Below are 20,777 nucleotides of genomic sequence, written 5' to 3'. Positions count from 1 at the left end.
TTAGTTCCTCCCTCAGAACAGATGAGAACCAAAAGTTTCTCTAGAGATAAAACAGAAAAGAAACCACATCTTGTTTTGTCTTTATAGCCCCAATAGCTGACACAATGTTTAAATATCCTAAGTTTTCAATAATTCAATGAATCACGGAGATATTTAGATAGTAAAATGAACAGGAATGGGTGAGCTATCGGATATGGTGGATGTGGAAAATGGAAGTGGCAAGAGTGACTCCAGGGTCTTGTGGTTGTAGGTGGCCAGGTAGACGGTGATCTCACCACCTGAGATGGGAGATGTCAGAGGATGAATGAAGACAGGGGCAGAGGGGAGGTGGCAGGAGAGCCAGGGAGTTCATGTCTGTCACTAAGTTGGAGTCGCCTGTTATGCAGCTGATGTGCTTCTTAATCTTCAAAATTTTCACATATAATCTAGTTGAACTTTTGATTCAGGGGCATAAATACAACCAGAATCATTCCAATGTTGAAAAATAAGTTGGCCAGCCCCGTTGGCTACAATTTATGTTTAGAAAATTCTTTATTCAGAGCACGCTTCCCTAGATACATACTATTTGGAACTTACCCCTTTTGGATTTATTTTAGGTTGATTCATGTAGCATCAAAGGAATCAAGAAATGGTAACTAATAAGCTATGTCAATAATACCAGTCAGAGAATTAAAAAGGACACATGATAGAGGTAATGAGGCTATGAGGCTGGGGGGGGCAGAGGGAATTTTTAAAAAAATAAAACGGGACCAGAAAGAAGATAGTCATCATAAAAAGAGTTTTAAAGCTCTTTTATCTCTTTGGATAATACAATGGGTTTTCTTGGTTTTGGTTTTGGTGGGTGGGTGGGTTGGTTGGTTGGTTTGGCTGTGATCCAAGTATCCACTTTCACTTGGAATTAGATTTTTGTGTATCGTCTTATTTGACAGCCTAAATCCATTCTGATAATGCAAGTTTTCATGTAGGGATTCTACAGTTAATATATAATTAATAAAATAACCACTTAAATAAATTTGAGTCCTCTGTTATTTAAAAGTTCATTTGTCTCTTCGTTGGGTTCTGTGATAAACAATTTTAAATTCTTATCTTCACAATGTAAAAATAACCATGTATACCTCCTTTTCTTTTTTATAGCTGTGTTTCTTTTTTATTTCTTTTGTGCAGAAGCAGGAAGGTATTATAAGATGTATTGTTAAAACAATTCCAAGTTTGTCAAATTACCACTTACGTAAATGAGTCAACTATGCATTCCTGTATTTGAACCAGAATGATAAAATGTATGTGTATGCAGTATTTTGACAGCCACAATACATTTTAAGGGGAAAAAATTATATGATTTAAAATATTTTCTTGACCATGTTAGTCTTCGGCAAGCAGAGAAGGTCTTTTCTGAAGTGAGATTAGACAATAGAGCCAACTTCATTTTTTATGCACGTGAACGGAGAGGGCTTGAGGTTATTAGTGGAAACCGAGTAACCTTTCCAGGCTTTCATCTCTTTCTTTTCAAATTTGAATATGAAAAGCATATTCAAGTCAAAGACCATCACTTTAATGACATTTGGCAGTCATTTGATTTATTAGGTTTTAGAAAAAATTTTCCTTTAAATATTTCATCATACTATGCTAATCCTAGTAATATTGCCAGCTGCAGCCTTGTACCTGTATTAGTGGAGACAGAATGGTGTGGAATTTTCTCTGTCATCCTAGTAAAATTTCCATGAATCTACTGAATAATAAAATAACCTTATTGAAATATTCAGATTTGGGTTTTTAGTTAAAGTGTCTCAGAATACATAATAAAAGAAAATGTCTTTTGAAAGAAGGGGGTAAAATTACTTCATCAAATATTGAGGGGGTTTGACAGCGATGGAAATTGTTCTTTATGGGGATATTTTTACAACAGGATACTTACGCTTTTCAATTTGATTAATTATATTGTATACTTTGAAATATCTAAGTAATCACTATGGTAAAATTACACACTGATTTATATTTAACAATGAATTTCTAAAAATTGGCCATATAAACAGGTCTTATTTTCAGGATTTGCTATTTGTTATTTGAAGTTATGTAATTTACAGTACCATGCCTTTGAGTTTAGTAAAGGGGAATAAAGAACAAATTTAATATTATAAAACCAAACATTTAACTGAGTTATCTTGGTGCGATGTAATTTTTAAGTCATAGTCTATTATTTGTTTTAAATCATTACTCCAGGAAACATAAACATATGTGACTCCCATAATAATATCTGTGACACCAAAATATATTAAATAATAACTGAAGTGAAAATTACACAATCAAACACATATTTTAGTTAATACTGTAAAAATTATATTAAAATAAATGGCAAGAAAATGTATTAAATTAGATTAAAATTTTATTTTCATTTGTTTGAAAACATTACTTATTGAAGGAAGTATGTTATGGCAGAATATATAAGAGAACAAATGGTAGTTTCTACTCTAGTTAATATGGATTCGCATAGCTACGTGTATTAGCATAACAGCTATAAAGTACTCCACAGGCTTTGATCTCTGACTAACTGAAACTTTCTCAGGTACTGTAGATTAAATAAAAGCAGTGATAAACATGTACTTCATTACTAGTTTGATACAAGGCCCACTGATACTTGTCATTCTGAAAGGAATCGGAGATGAAGATCTCATAATCTTTACTCCTGATAGACTGCTAGTGGGTATTTATAACCTCGAATGTAAATCAGGAGACTATTGCCCTGACACTGTTAACTTCAAACCCTGGGGCATTGGAATCTCATTCTCTCTCTCTCTCTCTCTCTCTCTCTCTCTCTCTCGCTCTCGCTCTCGCTCTCGCTCTCGCGCTCTCTCTCTGTCTGTCGTGAATAATCTATCATGTGTGACTAAATAGTAGTGTACCATGCGTTCCAAAAAAAGAAACCATGGGCCTTCATGTTTTATTTAAAACTGATAGTGAAAAAGAGTAAAGGATTTTTTTGTTCATTTGTTTTGTTTCCTTGTTGTTTTTGTTCTTTAAACAGATGTCAGACGAAATTCGAATTGAAATCATAGCTCTAAGACTTAATGATTCCCGAGTAACCGCGGATGACACTATCCAAAGGCTCTTCATAGAATACCGATTCTACAGTCTTCCTGCGGAGGAGACACCTGTGTCACTCCCCAAACCCAAGAGTGGGCAGTGGGTCTACTACAACTATAGCAATGGTATGTGGTTCATTTATAATATAGATGGTTGTTTTTGTCTTCGCTGTGAAGGAAGTTGAAGGAACAAGAAGAAAATATAGTTCTCTACTCTTCATACAATATCACAGAAGTCTTGTCAGGATAGATCAATAAAAGTCAAACCCATAGCCTAAGGATTAAAAAATTGAAGTAGAATTGAAGAAAAATTCTGAAGTAATACTGAAGTTAGAGAAAACAAAAACAGTGGGAAAATAATGTTTCTAGATGTTCCTGCTATATCATAGTATCATTTTTAAAATGCCACCTAGGTCTACAACTAAATTTAATCAAAAAATATGATATTCCAAGAGGGGAAAATGTAGTTTTTTAATCATATGATTTCAGTGATTCAGTGGCCTAACTTTTTCAACCTTTCTGATCGATGTGATCCCCACAGATATTTTCACAATACATGTAGATATCTCTCCAGTGTGTAGATGTTCAGGATTTTAATAGGATGTCATAAAGTCCTTCCAGTGTCTTTTCATCATTTAGCCCACACATCCATTTCTCACAGCAGGCAGGTTTTCTCTTAATTTAGAGCTTTATGTGTCAGGTAGTTGACATGTAAGTCTACTGGACCAATACAGACCCAATAGACAACCTGTAGATTCTTACACTAACCAACTTTGATGTTTTTAAAATAGTATGTGTCAGTGTATAATTAGAGAGGTGTAAAAAGTCATGTCAAGCTGCCATGACTCTACGTTAAAACTGCTTATTAAGTTCTCCTAAAGCTTATAGTAAAACAAACCATTTGAAAAAATAAAAACTAAATAAATAAATGTGTAACGCATCAAAGAAAAACAATAAGTGTTGCATTATCTTTAGCAAAACAGGCCATCCCATGCTAGTTGAACATAAATGTTTTTCCTCACCAGTTTTAGAAATTGTATTTAACGAATATGTATTATCATGCTATTGTACCAACAGCAGTATTACAAATTTTTGTGATTACTTTTTTTTACGCTGGCACTTTTAGAAATGCGATTGTTGCCTGAGAAAGTGATGGCAGTAATCACGAGGATCCAGAGATCTGGTCTCATCTTCCCCGTACCCATAATTCTTACCAGTTATGTGAACATGGGCAAGATGTTTCAATGTCATGGTTCTCTGTTTTCTTATCTATGGAATAAGGTGCTAAGATCCCTTCCAGCCCAGATTCCATAATTCTGTGATAACAGATGGGTTGAGGAATCACATGAGAAGTAAGTTGTGTGGTCAGGACAAGAATCCAATCCCCCCTTTCTTTCCCTGACTTGATATAACAGAAACATTTCCAAAAACTATTTTCTCGAGCTTCGTATAGATCTTTTCACCACAAAGTACCAGAAAAATAAACCATATCAAATTATTATATTTGCATAGCCTTCATTGCAGGGAAATCTCCTTGAATCTTTGGTAAATAAGTAACTGTCTCATCTAATTATTCTAATGATTTTACCATTCACTTGTTACTTGATGTAAGAGGTCAACATAATGTAACTTTATGCCTTCAAATCTTATAAAATATTAATGAAAGTAATTGTATTTCTGAAGTGACTTTTTAATTCATATGGAAAATTTAGAGAACCATTAAGTGCATGCCATCTCCTGTTTGAACGCCATACCTGTTGAGAAGTTAACTGAACCTCACGATGATTTCACCCTGCATTAGGACTTGAATCTGTTCTAAAGGGGCTTGTATGCCGAGGCCTAAAATAGGCATATAAAATGGGAGGCTTGAACTAGTGATCTCCAGTACTCATAACCTAATTCACTCTTTGTTAAGAGATGCTAATACCAGTTTCACCTGCACAAAAAAAGATATCTTTTTGTGGGCTACTAACACTGGGAAAAAAAAAAAAAAAAGCCCAAAGTTGAATTCACTTGCTAAATAGTGATAGCAAGAACAAAACAATTGTATTTTATTAGGCTTGAAAATTTTGCTGAGAGAATGCTGAGAAAGCAAGAGAATAGTTTGGAAAAAGATAAGATTAATGGTAGATCTGAAGAATGTTGTCTGGGCTGAATAAAGCCTTGTAGGGATTTGACAGTGAGAAGAAAAAAGATTAACGAAATTGTCCAAAGTTTTTATGAGACTTATGCAGATCTGGGCTCTTAGTCTTTGAGCATTGAACATCTATCTTTTAGAACAATTAAAGTTTAATTCAGAATATGAAAGGGATGCAGGACTTCCGATTTTGTTGCTAATAGGAGGAGAAACTTGGCAAAGATAAGGATTGGGGGATGATAACGCTTTGGCAAAAATGATATTTGAGATTCAAGGTCATCAATCCTTTATAATTAAACCATCTGCATTTCTTACTTCTGCCAAATGACATTGATAGAGAATATAAGGATATATCCAACCTGCAGAAGTGAGGGATATGTTTTTAATGGTAAAACAGTTCAAAATCAGCTCAAGTATTTGGACTACTGGTTTGTATCTTTTTGAGACATATGCTTTCAGTAAGTTTATGTCCAAATCTAGCAAGTCCTAAACAAATGTGATTTCTGATGAGAATGAAGGGTAAGTAGCTTAACTTTTGGAGAGTTCTGACACTGTTCATAATCACCAGAATTGCTTTTTAAAGGATGTATTTGAATTTTTAAAATTATAGACCTTGCTTATTAAATGTATTGGGGTGACATTATAATTAGTAAAATTATACAGGTTTCAAGTAATTTCTATAATACATCATCTGTATTTCGCATTGTGTGTTCACTTCTTAGAGTCAGTTCTCCTTCCGGTACCATATATTTGACCCCCTTTACCTTCTACCACCTCCCTCCTACCTTACCCTCTGTGTCTATGAGTTTTTGTTTGTCTTATTCGTTTGTTGCTTTCAGTTTTATATGCCACGTATGAGTGAAATCATGATTCTCAATTTTTCCTGTCTGACTGTTTCACTTAGCATGATAATCTCAAGATCCATCTAGTTTCAGAACACAAAATGGATGTCCTTGGGACCATGACCTATTTAGAGGTGGTCATGTGTCCCTATTTCCCACATGTTCAGCACAAAAGTGTTCACTAGTTCCTGATCCGATTCAAGAATTGGGCAAAGGGATGTCAGTGTCCACAGAGGCTCTCAGTGTGTGGCATCCTGACCAGGAGCAGCACCTGGGAACGTGTTAGAAATGCAGGTTCTCAGGCCCCAGCCAGACCCACTGCAACAGAGCATGGTGTGAGCTCAGTATCTGCATGTTAGCAAGCCCTCCACAGAATTCTGATGCACATGAAGGACTAAGAATCATTAGGCTAGATTCACACACCCCGTCTAGGCCACGTTTGTACCAGCAGTTTTAATCTGGTGCATTTTTGGGGAACTAAGCTTATTGGTAAGTAGCTTGAGTTTCATCAGAAAGGAATTTTAAAAAGTGTTCAGCCGAGAGAGTTATTTAAGACACCAAGACAAGGTGTTTTTAAGCACTATCCCTTCATGAAAGATGAAAGGAGAATAAGATGTCTTCCCATGTACAATTCTGGAACGCTCGCTCACACTCCAACCTGTGCTACCCACACGGTTGCAGCTGAAACAACAGCAGGAAAAGTTTTGGCTTCATATGGAAGAAGGAGAAGTTATACCATGGAGATTAAGAAGACAGGCTCTGGAGGCAGACATTGCTGGAGTCAAATTCTGGCTCTGCTACTTTCTAATGAGGTAGCCCCGGGCCAGTTACCTACCTTCTCTGTGTCTGTTTAATCATCTGTAAATCAGCATAGTTCTTAACACGTGGGATTACAGTCAGTAAGTTGTATATAAACATCACTCAATAAATGGTGGCGATCTCACTCACTCACACACACACATACACAATGGGACATCATTCAGTCTTAAAAAGGAATGAAATTCTGATACATGCCATGGGTGAACCTTGAAAACATTATGCTAAGTGAAATAAGCCAGACACAAAAGGTCACATATTGTACGTTTCCACTAATATGAGGTACCTAGGATAGTCAAAGTTATCGAGACAAAATAGAATGGTGGTACCAGGGTCTGCAGGGAGGAGGGAGCGGGAAGTTAACGGGCACAGAGTTTCAGTTTGGGATGATGAAAAAGTTCTGAAGATGGGTGATGGTGATGGTTGCACGACAGTGCGAATGCACGTAATGCCACTGAACTGTACGCTTACAGTAGTTACGATGGTACATTTTGTTATGTATATTTTACCACAGTAAAAAAAAAATTGTTTTCCAAGCTATGGAGATTCATCAGAACTGGTCTAGTTTAATTGACTCCTAATTTGAATGCTGGACTTTGAATTCCAAAAAACTTTGAGGTTTTTTTTTTAATCACTAATATTACCCTTGTCTTCAAACAATGTATATACCATGATAGTTAATGATACTGTATCGTATATGTGAAAGTTGATAAGAGAGTAAATCTTAAAAGTTCTCATCACAAGAAAAAAAAATTTGTAACTATATGAGGTGATGGATGTTACCTAAACTTAATTGTGATCATTTCACAATATAGACAATCAAATCATTATGTCGTAAATCTAAAACTAATACAATGTTATGTGTCAATTATATCTCAATCAAACTGAGACAAAATTATCCAAAAAATTGTCACAAGAAAAACAATGTAGACCATTATGGCTTTTAAAAGCTTTAGAACTCTGAAGTCAAAACGGACATGGTCTTAACCACACCTTGTATTGGGGATGAACCACAAAAACAAAAAATTCCCATTTGAAAAAAAAAGTTTCCATTTAGCTCGGTGAACTGGTGGTCAAAATGAGGTACACCTCCCCAGCATTAGTGGAACTCATCCATTAGCATGACTTTTTCGAATTGATAAGAAAACACTATATTTACAAAATGCTCTGAACCCTTTGTCTTTTTTGATTCCTGTAAATCTTCAGTGATCTATATCATTAGTCCCATTTACCGATATGGCGTCATGCAAAGAGCAATAAGCTAAGGTCACTGTTTAACCTTGGTTCTTACTGTTCTCAGATCACTAACCCACCCCTCCAGACACCTGTGTGCCTGACTCGGTGTTGGCACGTCTTTAATGTTTGCTCAACTGAGCCAAACGATTAAATCAGTTGATAGCATCATAATTTGAGATCGAACTGAAATTGTCCAGGGAAACATTCTCAGTGTGAAATATGTTTGTTCCCCGTGGAGCCTGGCTTTAGAATTGTCATGGTATCTTTCACTCTTTGTGTACTTTTGATCAGGGTTAATCTCTAAGTTGAGATCTGGTCACAGGGGAGCCTTTTACCTCAAAATGGCATCTGAAAAAAAAGAAATGTCTTCAGAAGCTAAGGCAAGGCTGAGAGGCACTGGCCTCCGCGCTGAGAAAAAATAATCAGGATGGAAATTGGAATGTTCTCACCCTGAGATACCAATTTCCCAAAGTGCCGACGCTTATTTACAGTTTCAAGTGTTCACCAGCTTCTTCCTGGTGGGACTTGAGATCAGTTATCTCATCTCCTATTTCAGCCAAGTCAAGTCTGGCCACATTCCTGCATGCCAACATGGACGTTCAAAAACCAAAGACACACTTCACACCCTGGAAAGCCTCTGTGCCCCTCACCCCCCACCCCGGCCCACGTCAGCCTGTGGATTTCCTCCAGGCAGCACGCTAGCTGCCTCTTTCATTGCGTGTTGTGGCAGGAGAGAGGGATTGAATTACCGGCGCTGTCAGGAAGGACGAGCTCTCTGCTGTACATTATCATTATCACTCGCTTCTCGGGGGAAAGGAAATGCAGTAAATCCCTCCAATACAAAACAATAAAGACCGCTGTCGTTTACTGTCATGACTGCCAGTGCCGGTAACAGGCGGTGACAGTGACGTGGCACCTTAGATGTTGCTCGTGTCTTTTCTGACAGTGTGCACAGAGACCTGCCAGCGACATGACATTAGATCACATGACCATTCAGATTTGCTTCTAGCTTCCAGAGCTGCTTTCTTTTCCCAGGCGTACAAGGGAGGTGGCATGACTCGCGTCTCTAAAAACAGGAATTTACACAAATACAGAATGGTACTAATATAGCATATTCCTGAGTGACTTCCTTCTGTGGCTTTGTTTTTCTTTCTTTTTTTTTTTTTTTTTTTGTATAGTGATCTACGTGGATGAAGAAAACAACCAAGCAAAGAGAGACATCTTAAAAGCTATACTACAAAAACAAGAGATGCCTAACAGAAGGTACATTTAAGCATTCTAAATTATCTGATGGATTATGTAAGGTAGATCTCTGTAGCGTGGCATGGCGAAAAAAGCACAGGATGAGGCATCACACGCCATGACTCCTCTGGGTCTCTTTCCTCTTAGAAACAGTAGCCCTTCCGACCAGACGGAGGAACTGCACAGAACCCATGGAGCTCTGAAAACCAAAACACTGGACCACATATATAAAGTGTCCCATGGACGTTCAAGTGCAACTGTAAAGAGCTTAACAGCGGTTGCAAGGACGGTGTGCTCTGTAGTCAAATGGCTTGAGCATAAATTCCTGTTCCATCACTTACTGGCTGTCTGACCTCAGACCAGTTACCTAACCACCCTGTGCCTCATTCTCTTCGTCTGTAAAACGGAAATAATAATTCCACATAGGATTGTTGTAGAGACTAAATGAGATAATACATGTAAGGTGGATAGGTCAGCACCTGACACATACCCTGTTTCCCTGAAAATAAGACCTAGCTGGACAATTAGCTCTAATGCGACTTTTGGAGCAAAAATTAATATAAGACCCGGTCTTTTATATTATATTACATTATCTTATCTTATCTTAAAGACCTGGTTTTATATTATAGTAAAATAAGACTGGGTCTTATATTGATTTTTGCTTCAAAAGACGCATTAGAGGTGGTTGTCCAGCTAGCTCTTATTTTTGAGGAAACACAGTACTTAAGAGCACAATAGGTGCTAATTTCAGTATTATTAATGTTATTTTAATAGCTCATCAGCTTTTCAGACTAATTTTTATCTTACTATCAACCATTTAATAATTCATCGTTTCGTATTTTTAAATGTATTTTTCGGGGGCAAATTTGAACAGGACACTTTGCAATTCTGGTTCAAGTAAAGAAATTATACCCTTTGGAGGAGGAAAAAGAACTGATCTTAGTAAGTTTGTGCTTCCGCCTGAGCTCCCCCATCCAATGCAGTTTGAGCCTCTAACGGCCCGTTGGCCCCTGAGCTGGCTCCCCGGCCTGGCCTGGGTGCTTCCTTGCTCTCTGTACTCCTCTTCTCCTGGACTTCATGGCCCAAAGGTGACACAGCCTCTCCCTGCCTCAGAATTGGTGCTAACCTCTGCCACCTTAGAGAGCGACGCAAGTTCTTTCCTTTCCTAGACGTCATGAAGTGAATATTAAAGACACACTTCACAGAAGAGCTTCCAAACTAACACTGTATCTTCTGTTTCAAGAAAAGAGACTGGAATTCTTAGCTCTTAGGATCTGACTGTAGCTTTTCATTAACTCCTTCAAATAGGTGTATCATTTCTTTGGATCCCAGTTCTGAAGAAGGGGTGGTGAAATCCTGTCAGTTAGCCTGAGGTTCTGTTTTTTCCCAGGATGGGAGATAATCACTCAAGTTTTATTTACTTACATCAGCTTCTTTCAAGTCCCCCTCCAATACCACCAGTCCCCCCAAGTTCTCCCAGCTCACTAGCGAGTAAACAGCACTGGCCATGTCTCCTGCCTCTCTGCGGTCAACCGGCTGCGTCACCACTGTCCCGGACTGAGTTCTGTCCCTGTAAACATCCCTGGGGGGACATACCAACCCATTCAGTCCTATCGTCTCCCTCTGTGTTCACTTTGTTTCTAGAACGTTAGAACATATCACAAGTAGCACTCCTTGTTGGGGGGGAACAATTTTGTTTCCTCGCAAGTGTTTCTTTTTAAAAAGGCAGATACTGGGAGTGACTGATTAGCTCAGTTGGTTAGAGCGTGGTGCTGATAACACCAAGGTTGCCAGTTCGATCCCCGCATGGGCCACTGCGAGCTGCGCCCTCCTTAAAAAAATAAACAAATAATGAAAAATTAAAAAATTAAAAAGGCAGCTTCTGCTTTAATGGTAGACCTGCCTTTCCTCAGAAGACCTGCTTATTTGTACCAAAATAGTTTTAAAAATGAAAAAGTCCACGGTAACTGTAATGCCTCCCACTCTGTCATCAGTTTCTCTGAAAAAAGAATCTCTAAATGCCCCACAGAGACGCAGATGTTCATGTCGTTCCTGAGAAATGCTGAGAGAGGGATTGCAGGTGCGAAGCAACTGACTCGGGCTGGTGACAGCTTCGGGACTGCTGGCAGTGCTGGCTCCCGCCTCTGACCACCAGGGAGGAAGTGGGGCCATCTGGGAGGGACCGGCCCTGTCCCCCCTCCTCCCCTGACAGTGTCGTGTTCTAAGGAGAAAAGGGAGGGTACGTTTGCATTTTCCCACAGCCAAGAGACAGTTGTTATTCCAATGAACGTTCTCACCTTTGGGAAATGCTCAGAGGTCACATTACTTGAAGTACCTCCTAGTTTGTAAGAATTTGGTTTCTGAGACAGCAACCCTCTTAAATACTGGTGGTACCTTACGAAGCCACAGCTAGACGTTGGGCCCATCTTCCCTGACATGTGGACGATTCTATACATTGTAAAAGGAATTTTATATAGTACCTCAGCAGCCTGCCTCTTGCGACATTTGCAGATAGACAAATGTCCCTTTAAAAGGGAGGCGACATATTGAAATGGGACTTTAAAATTATTTATTTGAAGTCGTAGTGTTGACACTGACTTGAGGTCCTTTTTGGTTTCCTTTCTTCTCTTCAGCAGTGTTCTAACGAGCACATCCTACGTAACCATCAGCACCCAACATGTAACACTCAGCGATACGTAAAACCCATAGGCTCTTCTGCCCTGTTTCACATGAAAACGAATTATTTCAGAATGAGGAAAGGGCAAAAATTATGTTAAATGACGTAAAGACTAATTTTAGTGCCTTTTGATTTCCTAAATAACAGCAGTGACGTTTCAGGTCTGCCTCTTGAGGCCCAGCCCAAGGTCTGTCTTCTCCAGGAAACCTTCCCCAGATGAGCCAGCCTTTGGTCCATTTTACAGCTCACGTCGTAATTCGACAAGCAGTCAGGATCCCCTACAGAAGTGCCAGGCGCTGAAATGGTGAGCAGAGTGAGGCCTCTGCACTCGTGGAGTTCACATGCCACTGAGGAGGACAGACCTCAAGCAAACAGCACCTTTTATATATTACAGGAGGTGCTAAAATAGAATAGAAAGAACAGTGAAGGCAGACCTAGGAGGTGACACTTCCGCTGGCTAGTGAAGGACAACAGGCCCCATTCACGACCCGCTCAGTCCAGGCAGAGGGAACTGCAGGCCTGGAGCGGGCAGAGGTGTGTTTCTGGGACCTGGCAGGAGAGGGGAGCAAGGTCAGGGTCACTGAGAAGTGGAGAAGCCACAGGAGGGAGAGGGAGGAGGGGAAGCGCAGCTCCTGGCACATCCAGTTGGTACCTTCCCGGGTACATGGCACGGGACCCATATGTGTGTATCCAGACCCTCAGACCAGACCAGAAGCCCCTTGAGGAGATGAAACAAGGTTTCCCCTCTTTGTCTTGGCGGGATAAAGGCAAGACATCAGATGTATCTGTGTGTGTGTGTGTGTGGGCAGTGTAGCCTAAGCCACACTGTCGTTTTGACATTATTTTAGTGTACCTGCCTCCCTTTTTAGCTTAACTTTATAGTTTATTAATTGGGTATTTGACGTCTCATTTTGCTCTCTCTAGAACTGAAAGCCAGAAATACTGCGTTTTTTGGTTTCTAGCCCTTTCCCGGCGTTTAGAAGTTGTTGTTTTTTTCTTTTTTGTCTCAGAATTCTCATATATTCGGTGGCAGTAATAGTCTGCACTTGTAAAGATGGTACAGGTATCGTCTTTAGATATGAGGTACCAGATAAGGATAACACTTAGCATTATTATAACGACCTCTGTAGCCCCCCTCTTTCCTGTAAGTCTTGTGGATATAAAGGCACATCAGATAGCACTTTTAACTTCTCCTCTTCCAAGCCTGTTCATTTTAGGACAATCTCTTTCATCATCATTCTTCTTCTTTAAACTGAACTACATAGTCACTGTATAATTGGGGAATCTTAGTTTTCAATTGAAACAAGCCTTTTTCATGCCTTCTTTATCTCTCTCCTCAGACATACAGAAGCTTACACAGATCTACCTAAATTCAAAAATAGTGGTAAGAAAAGAGCAAAAGTTTACTCAGTGCTTACAATGCTCCAGGCTCTGTTTGCATGTATCATCTCATTGGATCCTCACAAGAGCCCTATGAGATAGGTATAATTATCCCCATTCCACAGATTAGGAAACTGAGATCAGAGAGGTTAAGAATTTGTCCGAGGTCACACAGCTGGTAAGCAGGAAAGCAGAAATTTGAACCCAGAATGGAAGCCCTTAACCAGTCCATCTTAACCCCTCTATTTTATGCATTGTACAGACTGTTCCTCTTCTCCACTTGCAGACCAGGATCTGCCCTCTTCACAGTTATTGTGTAAATAGGTATTACCTTTGATTTGTTTTCTAATCATAATTATTGCCAGCAAAACATGGACTTAGTAAAGGAATGGAACGTTGAATACTTATTTTCAACAAATTGGTTTAAAATATTGTTATGTTTACCTATAAGCATTTGGAAAGGATTTTATTTATGCATGTTTTTCAAGGCACGATTTCTCAGAGACTTAGATATTTATCTCAGAACGTTATCTAAGAAACAAGTTTCTCGTTTTGTTTCTGACTTGGGATGGAGATGTTTTTGGAAATGGTTAAAATGGTAGTTTACAAGCATCCGTGGTTTAAGCTATGCTGCCAAGACATATCAAAAGAGAACTTAACTGTAAATTCCTGTCATTTGGTCAGTCCAAGCATGTTTGGCCTTAACGCAAGCCGCTAATTCAAATCAGCTCCATGAGAGCCCTACAATTATGTGTCTAAAAGTAAGCTAGAACTTGGACGCTATGACTGTAAGTTAAGAGATTGCTGAAGTAATGCGAACATCTCATATCGCCCTTGGGCAAAGCTACAACATTTATCCAACACGGGTCTGCATTTTATAGAACACATACAGTTGGTCAAATTGCTTAGTGGCAACTCCAGAGAGATACACTTCGATGGAAAATGTTGCATTCCCATTGGAAACGCTGCCCTAACCTCCACGGTCTTTTTGCTCTTGATCCTGTCAGCCCTGAAGTAGATGGATCGAGTATGATCAGGCAGCGTATAACAGAGTGCACATCCAGTGCTTCTCCGCCCGGTAATTTTCCTGAGAGTCTAGGGCTAAGTGTTCGTCAGGGCTTCGCAAAGTGGATTATTATTCACTCGAAGGCTGGGTGTGCTATCATAATTCTGATAGCTCATATGATAACTTACCCAGCCTAAGGTAATTTTCTTTTCATTGGAATAAGTGGAAATGTCCAGATGGCTCCCTTAGTGATCAAAACCTGCCCGGGAATTTTGTTCCCCGGTGGTGACTTCCTCCCTCTGTGGTGGTTCTGTTCTTTCTCTTCTCAGTATTCGCTTCACGGTGGTCAGTGACCCACCCGAGGAGGAGCAGGAGCTGGAGTGTGAGGACATCGGCGTTGCCAACGTCGACCTCGCCGCTGTGTTCCAGGAAGGGGCAGACGTCATCGCGCAAGATATCGATGGTATGGGTGGAAGTGTCGCTCCATTTGTACCACCAACAGTTGCTGAGATCCAAGCGCTTTATTAAAACCTTCTTTTTTTGCTGGCTGCAAGGACAGCGAGTCACACATTAGTTGAATCCTTTGCAACTCAAGCTGGTTTTTTGTTGAAGCTGGAAGCCTCTCCCTACACCCTTCCCCAGCCTTCCCGCTCTGCCTTCCTTTGAATCAAGAGAAATGTAAAAATAATTTGCTGTGGTTCACAAGGAATTATGCATTTTGTTAATATCAGGGGTGTGTGTGTGACAAAATTTGGCCATTGGATTTTTTTCATGTTTATAGAAGCCTCATGCTGTCAAACCTTATTTCAGCTAAGGCATGTTATTCTGAGTGATCATTCTAGCATCTTTTGAAGGCTTGTCTTCAATTCAGTGTTACCATCCAGTGACACAGTCACTGAAAAGATCTCTGGGTACTTTCGGTCACTTGTTTCCCACCAGGATGCAGAGAAGGGTACGGGATTCCTGACAAAATGTGCCTCTGCTGGGTATGGATAATGACTTCACCCACCAGGTGTGAATCCCAACAGTGCTTAATTCTACCCTCTGTTCTTACATAGTATAGGAATTGTACTCTATGAATCAGACTTCTTAAAATAATAATCAGGGATGGCCGGGGCTGTATACAGCATATGGAGAAAGGAGGCCGCGGCCTGGTCTCGTTTGTCAAGTCAGCAAAGCCATCTCTGGGAAAACATCCAGGGCATGTTTACTCATTTATTCACGTATTAAGTGAACGCTTAATCGGCACCTCAGTTCCGGGCACGTCACTCACACCACAGACCAAATGGGTTTGTGTGTCAAACTGCTTGTCCTGGAGATGTGTCAAGTGCTCAAAAGTCAGGATCAGGCCAAATAATTAACCAAATTAGAACAAAAGACCAGTTCTGAGAAATTTGTATAAACTCTACATATCCTAACTCTGTGACAGTTGGTCACCACTTTAACAGGCACAGAAGAAAAAGATGAGAGAACTGAAATATTAGCCTAAACCTCCCTATTAAAGACACCCAGGGCCTTTTCGGCCGGAACCGCCATCTTCCAGTAATTCACCAAAATGACCAACACAAAGGGAAACGGGAGAGGCCGCGCTGTATGTCCTCCAGGCCTTTTAGAAAACGTGGAGTTGTTCCCGTGGCAACATGCATGCGAATCTACCAGAAAGGTGACAGTGTAGACAGCAAGCGAATGGGGACTGTTCAAGAGGAACGCCCCACCAATGTCACCAGGGCAAAGCTAGAAGGGTCTACAGTGTTACCCAGCATGAGGCTGGCATTGTTGTAAACAAACAAGTTAAGGGCAAGATTCTTGCCAAGAGGATTAATGTATGTATTGAGCATATTAATAAGCACTCTAAGAGCCGAGATAGCTTCCAGAAACGTGTGAAGGAAAATGATCAAAAAAAGAAGGAAGCCCCAGGGAACGGTACCTGGGTTCACTGAAGCGCCAGCCTGCCCCACCCAGAGAAGGACAATGTGTGAGAACCAACGGAAGGAGCCTGAGCTCCTGGAACCCATCCCCTATGAATTCACGGCATGATAAGTGGGAAAAAATAAAAGACCTCCATACTGTTTAAAAAATAAAAAACAAGACACCCAGGAGCAAGAGAGCCTGATGAAAAGGACGAAAATTATCTATGCTTTATATTCTTAATCTTTTTTCGAGTCAGTTCTGTTTAGCAACCCATACTCTCATTTTGCAGGACCACGTATGGCCCCACTGGTCTGACACAGACAGCTGTTGTGGCCATATTTGGGGAAAGAGCCAAAGATGAAGCACAAGTCCGTTTAGGGTTTCAGTATTTTGTGCTGTGCCAGACACAGAAGGACGAAGGCCCAAGGCCCACCGAAGAAGGGAGTATTCAGGCAGTGAGCGCGGCTACCTGTGCCTCTGCAGACTCCCTGCCTGTTCACCTCCACCCAAGTCTTGGTCTACTTCTGCGTTTTGTTTGAAGGTTTTCTTACAGTCTTTCTTGGAATTAAACACACACACACACACTCGTCTCACATACAGTTCAAGGAAAACTGCAAGGAATATCAACAGGAAACTACATAGACTCCTAAATGCTCTCAAACTTCCGAAGTGCAGGATTCAGGCCCTGAGTCACAAGCAAGCACCAGCGTGCACAGACGGCTGGGGCCCCAGGCTCTGAATCAGCCTCCCTCTGGCCCCACCGCCGAGCTCACAGAGGCCCCAGGCTCCCGTCGGCTACCTTCGGTACACACTGTCCCCAAAGAAGCCCACGTCCACTGGAAATTTCACATCTGCTTGCCTGCGTCAGCAGGTCACGGGCCTCACCGCCAATCCATGGACCTTACTATTCCCGACTGCCATGTTAACGTTTTCTGATTTCACATTAAATCTATTTTAAATGCAGTGTTCTCCTTAGAAAGATAAATAGCCCATCCGAATGATGATCATGTAACTTCTGTACAGTGGTTCAGCATTTTGAAATTTCTTATTAACACTCACTGTATGTTAGAACAAATTCTTCTTTGTTGCATCTTGACCCCTTTTCGACTTATTTCTTACTAGCTTAGAAATTCTGATTCCGTGTTGCAGTTGTTATCCGGTAGCCTTTCCACTAGATACACTTCGTGACAGGTCATTAGTTTTAACTCCACAAGCAACATGGACACGGACATGCAATACAGCTAAAACGTGTCTCTTCCTGCACACATGGCAGTGGCAGCTTTCATTTCGAGATTTATAAGTTGCCAGTGAACGGACTTTCATAGAGGTATTTTCATCGTTTCAACTACTGTTTCAGCTACACTAGCCGAAGAAAAATCTGTTCAATGACATTAACCTTTTTGTGCTGTTTCCTCCCTAGTGCTGGACGCCCGAGCAGATGGTGGAGGTATTGGCCAGCTCAAAGTAACAGTCGAAGCAGTGCAGGCCCTGCGGTCCGTCCACGAGCAGTGCAGACAGGACCTGGAGGCTTGAAAGGAGCTGCTCCGGAGGCGGCTCCTACTCCTGAGTCGAGGCCCACATGAAAGCTCGGAGTTGAGGTTTTTGTAATTACTCTGGTGTATATAATGTATAATTCATGGGAAGCGGGGAGGGGCATGGGGGGGGCCTGGGTTTGAAGTGTTCGAGTTTTGTATACTCTTTCATTTGTTTATTTTTCTATTCCCTCCTTCCCATGCCTGCCACCCCTCAGGATTTCACGTCTCCACGATGGGCAACATCTTCTCCATAATTTATACCTACATGATAGCATGAGAAGGTCTATTTGCATTTGCAACATTTTCTGACGAAGAACTGAAAGGCAGTTCCATTTTTATTTTTAATAAGCGAAAAGCATAAATCTTAGAAAACCTACGAAAAAGAAATACTTTTATGTTGCCCCTAATCGTCCCACCAAGTGGAATGCCTGTGATTAGCCTCATTAAGAGTTTTCTACTGTGAAGATTTTATTAGAAGCAATATATGAAAATTACTTGGATTAATGTGTTAATCTTCCTCTTTAAAATGCTAATATCCATTTTATGCACATTAAAGCTCAGTGTGCATTTTCTTTGATGCATGCAGTTTCTATCAATTAAATATAAAGAATGAGACTTGGCACCAACTTATTAAATTACTGCAAGTTTTTTGTTTTTGGGGGGTGTTTTCCTTAAAAATTGTAATTCTTCCTATTTGTATTATTTTCATGGATTGGTAATGGTGATGTTGATAAAGGGATCCAGGCAGGGATGTGTGTACATAAAGAGGAGATAGATACAGATAGATACAGGAAACTTACACTTTGAAAATTTAGCTTATGACATAGAATTACTTAAAGTATGGCATGCTTAGTTAGACCTGAAAGGAGTATCTTTTTATCATTTTTAAAATTTACATCAAGCTTGTACAACGCTGGGGTGTATCTGGATAACCAGACCCTCACAAAGCAGCTTAGAAAGTTAATTTTCTAGCTTTTACCCAATCTCACTGAAGGATTTAATTGATATTTTTAATGGAGCTGTGAATCAATGCTGCAAAGGAATTGTCTCTAGAGGTCTAGGATATAACGCATTTCATTTTTTAATTTACTTTTTTATTTGTCATTTTCTTCAAAGGATTTTTATAGGCTGCGGGTTTTCACTGTTTGCAAACAGGCTATGTTCCTTCTTAAGCATATGTAAAGTATTCAAGGAGATAAGTAATTTATGAAAATCTACCTAATTTGCCGTGATATATTAAATCTCTGCTTCAGTGATCACAGACCATTTCATTTAGAGAATTAGGCATTCCCTCTTTGTGTGATTAAAGCTCTGGAAAATGAGTTCTTTGCTCCTATTTGTGAACATTCAAAGCCCGCTAATGGCAAGAAGATGGAATAGATTATGAGACAATTCATTACAGTTCAACAGAGAAAAAAAAAAGCAGCTATAATGCAAAAATGCAAGTATGAATATCTGCATATAGTTTGAACCATCTGTGCTCTAATGGCTTCAATAATGACTCTCGTCTTTAGGAGGCTTTGAAATGACATCCGTACAATATTAATTTGTTGATGTACATTGTGGACCAGTAGAGTATGATCTGACCACAGAAATCTACAAATTCTGTTTCTACCATTGGGCCTCCCTGTTTGGGGCCTGCCATCTCCAAGAAGAATCTTGCTCTCATCAAACTCTGCAAATCTTCATAATAACTCATTCCTCTGGAACCTTCTAGAGACCACAAACATCTGCAGACTAAACCTCTCCAATCCTAGTAAACAGCCACATGTTTGTTGTCACTTCAGCTGGCTCTGAGCTCATCCTTTTGGCCTCTCTTGCTAGCTTTCTTTGGCTTTCTGCAGTTACAGTGTCATTAAGGCCCATGATATTCCCTGCAGTAATTTAAAACAGCCGGATTATACCCTGGGATTAACTGAGTGGTTTTTGAGACATTTATTGTGGTATTCTCCCAGGAGGTTTGTATTATTGTTTCAAAACATTACATCCCCAGCGAAATACTCTCTGCAGAGAGAAGGACCGGGTTGCACTGACTTCTAATCTCTAAGTGGAGAGAGGACGTTTTTTATGAGAAAACAGATCTAGTCAACGGTGTGGAATGTGTACCCCAGATAAGATTAGAGAATTAGCCGTGTTTCTGTCACATTCGTGTTTACCTTAATGGATTATTAAATATTCCTTTTCTAGCTTTAAAATACTCACCTTCAAACTACGTAAGTGTCCTCAAAACCCATCTTCCTAAGTAACTGAGTAGGTGCTGACACAGTGGAGGTGGACGAGTGGTACGGACGGAATCCTATCACATGGATGCTTCAGTCGGGTTTCATCCTCTTTCCAAGAACGGTTTTTTTGCTTCGTCTTGTGCTGATCCGAGTTCATGGAAAGGTTCACCACCTTTTGGGTTACAGAGCAGTGGTGTCCTTCTGGTGGGCCACACCTGTGCACTGAGTGTGGCTCGGGGGCAGGAAGGTACCCACAGCGGCCGTGCCGCACAGATACACCAGGTCAGGCTAACACTGTGTGAACTTACACAGCTCTCGGTGGAAGCGTCCACAGTACACTCAGCACTTTTTGGGGCTGTAATGCTATTAGTTTGGAAATATAAATAGAGATGTGATGTGGTGTGTGGGAGAGTGTATTTTACATGTATTTTTGCCTACTGTAGTAGAAATGTCAAATTCCTAGCCACTGTCATGAGAAGCAGTTGACAAAAATAAGTTTTATGGTTTACAATGCGGTTTACATAGAGAACATTTCTCTTCACTCTCAGTTTCAACATGTTTTCTAAATTATCATGGTTTATTGCCGTTTAACTTAAATTAGTTTTTTTAAAGAATAAATAGAGAATATATTTAACCAAATAAAGAACAGCCACACTGAAATTCTGCTGTTCCTGCCATTCATTCGTTACCACAAAA

At 40.2% G+C, this 20,777-nt stretch overlaps 1 protein-coding gene across 1 annotated transcript in view; it reads left to right on the top strand.

The window, feature by feature from the left end:
* The window catches only part of RPGRIP1L (RPGRIP1 like), an 88,714-nt gene extending 67,986 nt beyond the window's left edge, over nucleotides 1–20,728 (top strand). The window contains exons 23-26 of the mRNA XM_033128805.1: nucleotides 3,020–3,203; nucleotides 9,287–9,371; nucleotides 14,743–14,876; nucleotides 17,745–20,728. Coding sequence (XP_032984696.1) covers nucleotides 3,020–3,203; nucleotides 9,287–9,371; nucleotides 14,743–14,876; nucleotides 17,745–17,857 — 516 coding nt within the window. The 3' untranslated portion in view covers nucleotides 17,858–20,728. The remainder of the gene's footprint in view (nucleotides 1–3,019; nucleotides 3,204–9,286; nucleotides 9,372–14,742; nucleotides 14,877–17,744) is intronic.
* Nucleotides 20,729–20,777: the final 49 nt, after the last annotated feature.

The sequence above is a fragment of the Rhinolophus ferrumequinum genome, chromosome 15 (assembly GCF_004115265.2).
Source record: "Rhinolophus ferrumequinum isolate MPI-CBG mRhiFer1 chromosome 15, mRhiFer1_v1.p, whole genome shotgun sequence".
NCBI classification, from domain to species: Eukaryota; Metazoa; Chordata; class Mammalia; order Chiroptera; family Rhinolophidae; genus Rhinolophus; species Rhinolophus ferrumequinum.
The sequence above is the reverse complement of the archived record's forward strand: the minus strand, read 5'-3'. Positions and strand labels throughout refer to the sequence as shown.